Source organism: Bombyx mandarina, chromosome 15 (assembly GCF_030267445.1).
Source record: "Bombyx mandarina strain Sakado chromosome 15, ASM3026744v2".
Classification (NCBI taxonomy): Eukaryota; Metazoa; Arthropoda; class Insecta; order Lepidoptera; family Bombycidae; genus Bombyx; species Bombyx mandarina.
Genome location: NC_143221.1, coordinates 8,679,210 through 8,693,286, shown reverse-complemented (window position 1 = coordinate 8,693,286; position 14,077 = coordinate 8,679,210). Strand labels below are relative to the sequence as shown.

At 34.3% G+C, this 14,077-nt stretch overlaps 1 protein-coding gene across 2 annotated transcripts in view; it reads left to right on the top strand.

Moving 5' to 3' along the window:
• Nucleotides 1-13,766, top strand: part of LOC114249406 (uncharacterized) — a 78,036-nt gene extending 64,270 nt beyond the window's left edge. For both annotated transcript variants that reach the window (XM_089733269.1, XM_028182972.2), the window contains one exon: nucleotides 7,736-13,766. In XM_089733269.1, coding sequence (XP_089589395.1) covers nucleotides 8,146-9,846 — 1,701 coding nt within the window. In that variant the 5' untranslated portion in view covers nucleotides 7,736-8,145 and the 3' untranslated portion in view covers nucleotides 9,847-13,766. The remainder of the gene's footprint in view (nucleotides 1-7,735) is intronic.
• Nucleotides 13,767-14,077: the final 311 nt, after the last annotated feature.

The window sequence follows — 14,077 nt, the reverse complement described above, 5'->3', positions numbered from 1 at the left end:
TCACAGAAATAACAATATACCTAAGACGCGGGCTCACAATATTATGGTATTTTCATTACCCGCTTATATTTTAGAATTTTATGTACAATATAGTGTTTATCTTTGAAGATCTTGAGCGTTTCCTTACGAAAAGATACTACTACATTAAATTCTCTTCAAAAGTAGTCTTTCATGATTTGTGTGCCTCAAAAATATTTTCGAAATGACTTTTAGAAATCTTGCGATTTCTTGATGACTTGCGTCAAAGGAAAGACCCCGGCGAAAGGAATGAGATGAAGTCTAAATATGCAGTGCCAAATGTATGTAATGGGCAATGTCGAAATCCTGACCTAACATTCTCACGAAAATCTATGATTCAGAACTGAACACGTTCACAACGATTTGTTTTTTAATTCTAAAAAAAAGGTTTTATTTTTGAAGCTATACTTCTTTAGGCGCGTTATGAAGAATTGATGAGAGTGAAATTTTTCGATGCGCTCGCACCGTGACACAAAATTAACAGAATGAAGTTGCCCACTAAATCGCTCATTACAATACGACCGACGTAACTTGGCGAGTCTGAATATAGCCGCAGGTGAACTTTCCGAACCGTACCGAGAATTACCGAATTTATACGATGTCAAGAAAAGGGATGTCCAATATGGGTGTTTGAGGATGTTGTTTAATCGATATTTTTTTCAAATTGATTAAAATTTTAATAAAAAAAAGTAATAAATTTAATAAAAATAAAGTATAACTTCTTACGCGCGTACATAAGCACACACACCCTTTTTTATTTTATTTTTTACAATGTTTTCATGATCTAAGCAATCGAACGCTAGAATCGGATGCGCTTTTGAAGCACACGTGACTGTTACAGCTATAGTTGTTCTCAAAAAATATCTTAATTCACGACAAACCTTTAAGCTGTCTCTTTAAAAGCCCATTATAAAGTGAAGGTGCATTTTTCGTATGAAACGAGATCGAACCGGATCCGTGTACAGGGGAGCGTTATTTAACTGGAGCAGACGGCCGAGCGCGTCCGTCGCCCGCCCGTCTCGGATATCGTCCCTTAATATTATATCGACAATAAGATTTTCTTTCGGACACCGCAATACCGCGGTTTCTCTTTTTTTTTTGTAAGTGAAGCCGCTATGTAGGGCAATCTTGGCTTATTTCGAAACTACATCATGATTGACGCTTATCGGACAAATCACATTATTATGTGTTTCATGCCGTATAAGAAAATTCATAGCGGCCGCTCGGCACAGTTTCGTACATTTATGGTCATTATTCGGTTAAACGTACACATAGGCCAAATAGTAAACCTAGACGTTCTTTTGAGATAATAACTTAGAATTTATTTATTTCATTCAAGTAATTTACCTTAGTGGCAATTGTTTCCTAAAGAGCAAAATCTGGGCCGCCTATACAGAATACAACGTCATGTAGTGCGAGGAAAACAGTTTTTTTTTATTGCCCTTTTAGGCAGACGAGCATACGACCCACCTGATAGTGAGTGGTTACCGTCGCCCATGGACTTCAGCAATGCTAGGGGCAGAGCCAAGCCGCTGCCTACCGCTTAATACTCTCCACAAGCCTCGCTTGAAAAAGGACATTCATAGCGCTCGGAAAACACCGTGGAGGGGAGCTCATTCCATAGCCGGATGGTACGTGGCAAAAAAGACCTCTGGAAACGCAATGTGGATGACCGCAGTGGCTCCAGGTAGTTTTGAATTATGAAATATACCGCAATTACAATCGTGAAATGACAATTATCGTGTGTTCATTTTAATGGACCATTATAGACAGATTGGTTTTCTATTTGTGTGTGCGAATTAGAGACGTATTACGTGATCTGCGCCACATTATAACTAATGGACGCTTCATTCAATTATATGATGACCAAATATATTTAACAAGGGACAAAACGGTCATCGCTTCGCATTGTTATTTCCTAAACCAGCTAAACTTGTATGGAGCGTGGAAACACACCTGTACTGGTTTAATTCACGTGCATCATTCATATTAATATATTGTACTGTTAACATTAACATATCGAGAATTAAGTAGAATTCAAGTCGAATTTTATCTATTGTAATTTTATTTATATATTTTAATTTTAGAATGAATTAATGAATCGTACTTCATTAGATGGAAGGAATTATCTTCTGATTATGCTTGTCGTATTTATGCTACACTGTTCTATTTGTTAATGTACCTAACAACTTTAATACGCAGAACTAATTTTAAGATTTTATCTCGCGTTTTTTATTGTCATTATATTTTTATTTTGACATTTCGGATGCTGTAAAGTTTTTGTGATCACGGATGGCCACAACCTCAAAAAAATTCTATAATGTTCATTAGTATTACATGCAATGAAATTATCTAATTGAATTACCCACGAAAACAAGCGTGCAGTTTTGGCATTTGCCTGAATCAGGTCATTTGCATCGTGCAAACGCGCTGTACGGTGGGCGCGCAAGAACTCTGTTTATATGTATTAGTGCGTGGGAAATTCGAGCAGCTTCTACTTAATACTATAAACGCCGACTATATTTTAAGTCATATTCGACGGTCTCCAGTTGCACGATGCTAACTAATCTGAACCATTAATGGTCGAATAGATTATGCATCCTTGCACAGAGTCCGGTCTCCGGGCTGCAATAAATCAGATCGTAAGCTGCAAACGACCCGTCCTGGCATTTATAACGCACTCATGTAAAGCTACATAGTACAACGCTGTTTTTATTATCTACCGCCTAATTATATTCAACAGATTTCTGATAATTATAGCAAGGCTCATTAAATTGCGAAAGTTTTTGCATGCAACATTGCTAAATCAGTTTAATAAACGATTTTCAGATCACATTAATGAGTGAATTAATCAACCGTATTACATATTCAATTACTTTATTAGTAAAATGGGTAAATATAATTTATACAGGGCCCAAATATTAATTCAGTTTTAATACTGCTTTCTACATATGTAGGTATATTCAAAGACCTGAAACCACTTAAGGAGTCTGTCCTCGGTAATAGTATGTTTAGTGTAATGTACGACGTAATCGCATCACTGGGTCCGCGTAATGCTAATTTCACTTTTATTATTATTTTCCAACTTGAATTCGCTTCATTCGAATTATCTAGCATAAACTTCCAATAGTTAAACGTACGAAGGAGATCAAAGGCTGGACGATGTCAAGAGACATCGTCGATCAATGTCAGCGGCTAGCTCAAGTTTGCTGTGCACTGAAGCCCAGACTAATGCCGGTTAGTTATGCAGGGAATTTTATTAACTCTCATTTACCGTTGCCTCGTTAATTTTTAAACGTTAGAAAACGGATCAAGTAATTGAAAAGGGACTTCAAAGGCTTTATCGTGTTGCGGCATATTGCGATCCATTTGAAAACCTTTTCATTTGTTTATTTAAGCAAAGTAGTACTTTTGTGTGTTTGTTAATTTGATTTAGATTTGCTGTCGGCATTATTCAAATAGGCTTCAGTTGTCGTTCACGCTCACGGCGCACCCGTGCATGCGGCACGACGACGTCCTATTTCAACCAGAAAACGAGCAGCCACGTAACCAGAGTAAATGTACCTCCATAACAGTGCAACGCTTGCAATTAAAACAACTGCATTGTCGTTACAGAACTTTTGCGATTAAAAATCCAAACATTAACTTATCTGAGTTTTTAAGTAACACACTAAAGAAATAAATTATCGAAAATCAGTTCTTTAAAGCTGTTCTAAGCTCCAGAAACGTAATTCTGAATCGTATTAATTATCGTATTTATAAAATTAGAAACCTGCTCAAAGATAAAAGATAACATGCTTTCGAACTAAAGTTCGCCTTTATTATCGCTACGATCGAAAGCTAGCGTTAACTGTTCGCTTATTTTTACAGTAAATAAATACAAGACAATTTGTAGACATCGTTCGATAGCTAAAAAGAGATAAAATCCGGCATTGTAGTTGCGATATTGAGGTCGTTTGTGGCGCGTTAATTAAAGATAACGAGTTAAATCTATTTATCCGCCTGCCATTAATAGTAGATCCAGTTGTTTTGTTTAAATAAAAGACCATTGACCGAATTCTTCGTGTGGTTATCAAACGTTATACGATATATGAAATATTTAAATTCTCCAAATATTCATTTTTAATGCCGAGGATGAAATTATAGTATTATTTACGTTATAAGCTACTGTTAGTTAATATTTATGTTTTTCGATTCTCATCCTCGACGATTGCATGAAATCTAAAAGTTAATTGCAAGATTTGGTAGTAAAGATTGTGACGTGATCCAATTGATTGAGCGCGGAGGCAGCGTCGTGGCTCATGACGCAAAATCTCGCTAACCCACATACATGTACAAAGTTTACACATAAATTCATATCCTATACCAAGTGAATTAAAAATTTAACACCAGTAAACTGAAAAACTGTAATACATTACCATTGAAAATTTCAATCTGGCTCTTGTTCAACCAAGTCGCACTGTCAGGTCGTTGACTTGATATATATTAACTCCTGACTTAGGATATACCAAAGAACGTGTAATTCAAACACCTATTTTTATGCAACATATAAAATACGCAATAAGTCTAATATTAAATTACAAAGAAATCCTTGAAATGTTGATTGGCTATACTTAAAAGAGACATTATGCGTTGTAGGTTTAACGAATTGTAAAAGCAGCGTTTGTTATTAACAAACTAACTAACTAGCCTGTTTAAGAGACTTTGTATAACCTATAATAGAAATACATTCCGTTTATTTTTTGCATTTAGACTTACAAACAGCGCCAAACATGAAAAATATGAAATACGCCATAAACTAGGATTACATAAAAAAATTGTAGATGTCAAGACAAAAGTCACTATCCACCCGGTATTAAGTGGTTACCCGTTTAAATTTACAGAAATTTCTATGTGAACTCCGCTATCCACCTTGAGACATGAGGTTGAAATTTAAATTGTACTATATAACGGTCTTTCAAACCATCAAATTAGAACCCTAGATTGCTTTGTATAAGTATGGCGATACTAATCCGTGCGGGCTCACAATGCACCCTACTATGTAGTAAGCTGGCGACCGCTGTACTCGTATGTTGAAACAGCAAAAGGTAATCCAGCCTTATATTTAAAAAATAAAGTTAAATTAAATAGCTGTGTAGTATTTTCTTCGATTCTAGCGAGCCGTAGACATAATTAAAACTATTTTTACGACTTAATCTCGCGGTTTTTATTGTAACTACATATTTACTATTTTCGACTTTTTAAATACTTTACGGTTTTCTTAGTAACGGACGACGTAAAAATAGTTTTTAATAATAAGTAGCTTTACCCATTAAAGCAGCCATTACGAACACTGATCCGAATTGATTGCAATAATGAGAAACGAAACAGTTAATAGTTACACCGGCTTCATTCGAGCAGTTCTTAGAAAAACCACAGCTGTGACCTTTACGCAAATTACAGGTACATTACTCTGCCTACGATATAACTAAGTACAACAATCGCGAAAGCAATAAAGTGTGATTAATAACTTACCAATTTAAAACTAATTAATAAACTATAAATATGAGGTGAGGGGCATATAAGTATTAGTGAAACGCACAAAATAACGTATAAATTTACATTCTGTTTCGAGATGTTAGCGCACGTTATTGTTGCCGCTTTATTCGTGTTACGCTTAAAATAACGACGGAAAGACTGGACAACATTTGTTATTCACATTTCAAATATATCCGTGATGCAAACTATATAGTCGAGTATTGTTTGCAAATTCGCATTTAACGATCCAACTATGTATAAGTAGTCCAATATAATTATCAATTTACGATCATCAGTAAACTGTAGTTTATATTCACGCGATGCAGTGAAACTTTGTTACTGAAACTTATGTAACGCAAGAAAGGTTACTTGACTTAATATTTCCTAAATAACCACTTCTGTTCTATTAAAAAATATATATATTCATTCGTCTATAAACTTAATGACTAAGTAATAACCTTAAAAACATAAGGTCGTGAAAATATAATTGGTTGATTTAGAAATTAATTTCAAATGACGAACTAAAAAGCTCACAATAAAATTACTTCCGCAATGTTTATTAAAAATTCGTTCTAGTAGTCGTTATTGCTTAAGATCAACATTAATTCAGTTATAAAAACACAATGAAATACACACATGTATTTATTTTCATTGCTTATACGTCAGTGAAATTATAGAAATAAATAATTTCTCACTAACGGTACAAAATATTTACCTTGCACATTTAAAGCCTCATTTTAAGATTAATGTTTTTTTTATTTTTAAATTGAAACAGTCCTTATTTTAAGAAAAATAAATACCCCTCTAAGTGTCTGTGTTCTTAGATATTATGCAGTTATATAAAAGTTAGTACAGGTGTAAATAATATTTCGTAAAATATCAGCCACTGACCATTGTATCGGTTATCAGATGTAATATAATATTGGCTGTTTCGGTCCCTCGCACTTGCTCCAATTCATCGTGTCGTTTGACAGACCTTTCTCATCTTACGTCAAGTACGTGTCATGCAAATATAAATATATAATACAGGCAGGGAGCGTTTTCACTGAAAGTGCTGAAACTTAATGGAGGCTTAAAATAACTGTTTTAATTTTCGCAGGACGTAAAAAACGCTAATTATAATGTAGAAAGTAAGAAGCATGTATACGTCCATTACAATTACAAGCCGTGTGATGATCTCGTTTCGGCTTTCATCTTAAATTTAATGTTCGTTTTCTTGTATTGTGATTGTGTTGGTGCGGATTGCGACTAGAGGCCGGCGAGCACAAGCTCCGACGCTACGTGATGTCTGATAGGCAGTGCGCGTGACTCGTTCGCCCTGGTTTCGTACAGGATCTAAAGACACGAAAGAGCTTACTAATTAAACATTCAAACGCGCTCATATTTTGGTTAAGATTAAGTAACTGTATGGAAATTATTAATAACCCTTCTACGCCGCACCCATAACAGGGCTTATCATAAGACCATACGTGTAGGTAGAAACATCCTATTTTTGCCGTGAAGCAGCCATGTGGTCCGATTTGAAGGGCAGGATAGATGTCATACAATACAATACAGAGACTGCGATCTTATATATCAATGTGAGTGGTGTTATTCACATTTTTTATCTATGAGCTCCAGCAACCACTTAACATCAGATAGGCCGTGAGCTCATTCCCTTCTCTACGTAATATTTCAAAGTCTAAAAATATTAAAATACGACAACTGATAAACGACATTTTGTCAGTATTTTTTTCCTTATGTGGCTGAACCGATTCGAAAGTGAATTATTCTCAGTGATGTACTGAGGATAATTCGACATAATATTATGTTTTTGTTTTATTCAAATCATTGAAAAAATAAAAAAGTTATTTTAATACAGTCCGAAACCTTAAATAAAATAGTTTGACGTCACATGATAGCATAATAGAGTAACTCCAACTGATGAATTTACAGTTTAGCCCTTGGCATATGGCAGTACTTTTTAAATACGAACAGTCTAGTTCTTTGATTAACCATTAAATTATGCACCAGCCTTCAAATCTCGCAACCAACAAATTTATTATCATCTCACAATTACAATGGATACGGAACCAATAGTCATCATCGTAAAATTTACAAAAATAAGAACCTTAAGTTTAGTTCCATATAATTCTAAAGACTTTAATTTTTATGTTTCATATTTAAAAAAAAAACATTTATTTATTTTTTTCTGTTACAGATCAACTTCGAAAGTCGAACTTAGAAAAACCATGGCCAAAAGAATCACATTGAATATCAAATCTGCCAAGAACCTGGTCAACTAAGTTCTTGTCGAGCGGCTTATAGGGTTGGGGTGAATAATGGGAAAAAGGAACGTACGGATCAAGTTCGCACACTCGATTGGTCCGCCGATATACTCGAGCACGTTGGGCGCGTCCGAGTAGCACCCCAGCCCACATTTGCAACCACACTACCAGTTACCGACGCTGTAGCGACTGCCAATAAAGTACAAGTCATACCGGGTTTTACACTTATTTAATTTAGATATATTTACTTAAGTACAAAAAGACACGAAGCTGCAAATCGAACAATTCTAGACTGGCGAGAGAACGAATTTTGATAATCGTTCTGAGTTGAATCACGGTAGTCATGACGACCACTGCCCCAGAACGGTCAAAGTCGGATTTCTTTGATTTCGTGACGTCCAACGAAGTTACGGATGCACAATATAAACAACAAATGCGATCTGTAAACGTGTTCATGGAATCGCCCGACTCTAGGTCGAATCCTTTGTTATCGGAGGAACCGAAAGAACAGAACAACAATAGCTTGTTAAGTGTTGCGACGACGCAGGCGAATACAAGCGCAATGACAGCCGCGACTACTTCTACTACACTACAAAGTTTTGACTCGATATGGAATGTAGATCGTGATCGAGATCGCTTGGACACTTCAATGTTAGAGGACTTAAATAAATTTAGTTATTGGAACCAAGATAGTGAAATAGCGGATACCCCCTGCACGGATACGACAATTTCAAATAAACTAATCAACAATACCGATGGTCAAATATATACTCTTACTGTCCTCAATCACGATATAACAGAAAACAGTTCAAGTCGCTATTGGAGTAAAGACGAAGACGTTTCTATGTCTAGTCCGGCAGACATAGAACCCAATCCTTCATTGGATCTGGAATCAATATTAAATATGAATGGATTTCCAAACGATTTCAACCAAGATCTCCCCAAACCTTTTCATTTTGAAGATGGTGATTCAGAGAGTCAAAACAATGATCTGAACTCGAGTAATCTAATAAAAGTGGAACAATATTACGACGAAAACGAATATACAAACAGTGATAAGAATGATGACACGCAAAGTTCCTCTTTAATTGGTGCTGCAACTTTACTGGATACTCAAATCGAATTTAACAACAATAACAACGACTGGAAAGCCACAAATAACAATGCGAATGAATCTTTACTTAGAAGTGCATTACAGGGAAAAGCTTATTTCCGTACTGTTCAAAAAAGTACTGTTACTAAAATAGACGCCAATGCTGAATTGAAGCGAGTCATAATCAATAATAATAACAAAGCTGACGTACCATCTATGTACCAAGATGCAAAGGACGCCGATCCGGAATTATTGATGGCAATTTCACCTCCAAACGGAAATGTCAACATTTCAATTTTATTAGAGGATCCAAGCACAGCTGTTATAACTAATGGAGAAAATCCGACATCGACGCAGCAGAGCGTGGATGACATTTTGCTGTCTCAGTTGGATGCGAACTATCCTGAAGACTATGAAAAATTAAAAAGAATAGCCACGGAGCTTGGTGAATCAATGCAACCATTCTGCACTGTAGAACCCATTGATCCTACTCGAAGTGTCTACAACATCCATCATGTGAATGGTGAATTAGTGACGATGATTCCAGCTGGGGAAGTACAACTCCCACATAACTTGCAAATAGTCACCACTTCACCTGCAGTTACGAGCACAAAAAACACAAGCAAAAAATATAAGAGGATACAGAATAAAAATTCCCCGCCAAGTGCACAGCCGCAGTCTGGACCTGCCGTTCAAGCGGCTACTTCGACATCTAACGGAGTTCGAAAAGAAAGATCTCTGCATTACTGTTCTATTTGTTCAAAAGGGTTTAAAGATAAATATTCTGTAAACGTACACGTAAGAACACATACTGGGGAGAAACCGTTTACATGTTCCCTATGCGGAAAGAGTTTCAGACAGAAAGCACATCTCGCGAAGCACTACCAGACACACGTGGCACAAAAAGCGGCCGCCGCCAACGGCGCTGTCAAACCCAACAAGCAAAGGTAACTGCTACAAGTTCTGTGAGTCGCGCTTGTTCAGTTTCTGTAGTGTCGTTTACATTAAAAATCACGGTGATATGACTATAAATGTTTTTTAATGTATGTATGTAATCAAACATAAAGACTGACATATCACAGGAGAATTTGGTAAGGTGCTAGTAAAATAGAAAAAAAATATAGAGATAAAATGGCAGTTCACAAAGAGAGTTGGAACATTCTCGGCTGCGTGTTACTTTGTTGATTTTGTATGTAATTCCGTCCGTTACCGAATATTATTTAGCGTAAAAAAAATCAGTAACACTGTTATTTTTTACTTCCACATTATTTTTAAGTGTGTACATTCCGTTTATTTATAGTCATGTAGGTAATTTAGATGCTGTTAGGTGATATTAACACGTTTTGTTGTTAGGTAGGCATTTTCTTTAGTCCTATAATAAATTTGATAACATTAATCGGCTTCAAAAAAATGTGTAGCTCATTGACAGTATCGAATAAAGGAAACATCAGATAAACAGGCAACAATGACGAGCAACGTTGGGATTACTCGCCGCCGCCGTAATTTCTCCCGCTGTGTGACCGACTAAACTTTCTAAAAATAAAAAATTACAGAGTAAAAGAACGAGTATTCTCAACCTACCATCTTTCACCGCTCGGTTATCGTATGTACTGTATTCTTCGCTAATGTTCGGTGTTCCTTGTTACATGCTAAACTCTTATACTAAACGTATACTTTTAGAACGCATTACGTAATGCTATAAAAAATTTCAACTGTTTTCTAGTAATAACTAAAAAAAAATTCAATGATGCAATTATCTATAAATCCATATCCGTCAGTTTAGTGAACGGTTTCTCACTCCTAACATTACATCTTTGCCTCACATTGGGAGAGGCTTGATTGCTCTCAGATTGCTATAAATTATAAATACAAGTGGCGTTCAATCGCGGTCTTTAAAATTGTGCTCCCTTTCACGGCTAACCGATTCGCCTTTCTTTGTTCGTTCTATGTGTTCATAACGTGCCTCGCCCTATCATTATTATATCTATTAATAACTTGTACCCATAGCCATTGTTTACTAAAGCAACGGACTTCAACGCGATCGTTGTAGTACCTACTGAGCGCAATAATGTACAAATAGTAATTGATAAATAGAATGTACGTGCTCATATACGACAATCTTGAACATGGAATTGCATGAAAGTACACCCTGTGCTTTCTAGAGAAAGCAATTACCTGATATAGAGCAACTAACATACATATTATTACATATATTCAAAATTTTCACTACTTTTAAAGTGCTATAATATACTAACGTATGATGGTTACGTCCAAATGGACTTTCACTGTACGAATCAATTTAAAAATTATAATATTTTTCTATTTCAAAATGTGAGTTTAGAGAATGCATTGTGCTTGACCGCAAGCAAATAAACTGTCCATTAATGAACGCCATTACGAATACGTGTGATGAGTGATGATTTCGCTTTTGTAACAGGAAACTTTTTAGCAAAAATGTTTAACATGAAATTTTTGTATTGTTAAAAATTAAATCGTGAGTATAGTAAGTTGTGGGCGGGCTGTAATGCCTGCCCTGTCTAATCGTCGACGCGATGAGACGACGCCACTTGCGCTTCCTTATCTCTGGCTTCACTGCCTACGTAACTGCCGACATAAGATACTCAATTCTATATATAAATTCTTAAATATTTTTTGTCATAATTTTTTATAAAGAATTTATTACTATATATTATATTTTAAACAACAAAATTAGTTTTGAGTAAAACATGCTAAAAAATAATTAACAGTTTAATAATAGAACATAATATTTAAAGCACTAAGGTCGCATTGATATTTTGGCCTCCACACGTCAAACCTTTTGTATCATTCTATTAAAGTCACCAGCCCATGCAATTTCATTGGAACGATGTTGTAATAATTTTAGTTTATCAAACGTAAGACTAGTCTGTTTATAAAAAATTAACCAAGTATCATCATAGTTGATTCGGAAATATTTCCAAATTGACGCATTATCTCAGGCTTAATTTAATTTTAAACTTTCCTGGTTTATATTTAAGAATTGTGTTCAAAAATGTTTGACAGAAATAGGACAAATCAAATCATGCCTGCCTGCATGCCTTTGACAAAAGTCGAAATACGTAATTAGTAAAATTTACATTCAATGCCTACCTACTACTAAACGATTAATGGTACTTTTATTTTGAATTAATTACAGATAAAAACGTATTACAAGTAATCTGCAATATTGCGCACATATCTATGTGTAGTGTGCTAATTATTTTTCTTATTTCTTGCCAATTAAGATTTCAATGTTTGCCTTCTAGCTGTTTTTCATGTGAGATTTATGATGTTTTTAGTTTTCTTTACGGATTTGTCTAATTATTTTTAAAACAGCCTTTTGTATTTCTCGTAAGTAATGAATGACTTTTATGACTGAAACTAGAAGAACCACGTTTGACATTTTGTAACAACAATAATACTCGTACAATGAACAACGAAGCTTTTTATACTCTCGGTGTATGTGTACTTATAATATAGTTATAGAGCCAGAAGAACCTTCTTTGTCAATACTCATTATTTTGTAAATACGTACAGAAGTATGAGAAAAATTATTTGGGAAATAAATTTTTATACTCTACCACTTGTATCTCATTAGATGGTATTTTGAAAAGTTAGCGAATTTATAGATTTAATAAGTACTCGATAAGAAACATTGAGAGATTTACCAGTTTATATGTAAGATTATGGCTACCTTCATATAATTATGAGAGTGCATAAAATATGGTTGTTAATATATTCCTGTAATATATTATTGATATAAGTTAGTTTTTTGAGATCATTATTTGAAAAGGTTTATTATTAAAAAGGTTATTTGATCGATTGATTATTGCATTTGTTCCTGAGTTGATTTTTAGATTTTATCGATAACTTTAAGTTTTTATGTAATTTTGCATGATTAATTTAATTATATTATTTTAGAACCAGAATTTGAAGGTGACGTGGACAGTTTGATTCAATTATGACTTAAAAAAACATTAAATGACAACGAATAACAAATGCGAAATTTATTAACTCAAAAACCTACACAATATGAACAAGTTTAAAGAGAACGTTAGAAAGCCGCTATGTTAAGCAAAAATATATAACTAAAGTGTGTCCACATCACCTTCAACTATGATTGTCCTAAACACTCCATTATTTATTTATAGAATTATGTTAAAGACGTTAAAAAGAAAACAAAAACATATTTGTAATCTTAATAAACCGGAGCTGTGATTTTTTTGCTTATCTGTGTGTCTTTACAGTGTCACTAATGTATTTTTGCGTTGCAAAAATAATTCAGTACAATTGACACTGAGTCAAAAGCTGAAGTCGTCTATTATTACTAGTATACTTACACAACAGCGAATACCAGAAAAAAGCCCAGTAAAGTGTTAACCACTAGTTACACCACTGGGGAACATCGATTTTTTTTACTTAGTTCTCTGTTTTATTTTTATATTATCTTGATCTTTTTGGTGTCTAAAACTTAACACTATGGTGCTTTTAAAATTATCGAAAGTAATAAAAACAAAATATAATAGGCAAGCGCCGTAAAATCTTTTCACAATATTTGAGAAATTTAGAAATATCACGCTGTTAATTGTTTTATGACCCACGTCGAAATAAACAATCTGAGTAATTTTCTCAATATTATTCCAAAATTTCGAGAGCAACAATGATCGGCGACTTCAGTGTTTATATCATTATCAGATGTGATCTGGTCAACTTAAAACAGTACCGAACCGTTAGGTACATATAATGTAATGTAGATACAATAACTTTTTACAAGATTTTTACAATTTTGTAATTTACTTCTTATATTTTTACTTTCCTATGTTAGTTTTCTAATAAAATGTTTTTATAATAAATACGTTAATTTTGTTTCTTTTATAAACCCTGAGTTCTGCGCAATTTTAAACAAATGAATTTTTGTGTTAGCCTTAAAAAATACAGTACAAATTTAGTACTAAAACTAATTACATCATTACGCTATAGACATTTTGAATTAAAAATTGCAGTTGAGGCCAAAAAAACAAGCAACAATTAATAGATCAAATCCAATTTAAACTATCACCAGATAATGGTCAAAGATTTTCTGTAGCAGATGTTTCATTCAGAACAACATAAATCGTTGTAACAGAATACAAATCTTTGATGTCAAGGGAAAGTAAATGGAGTA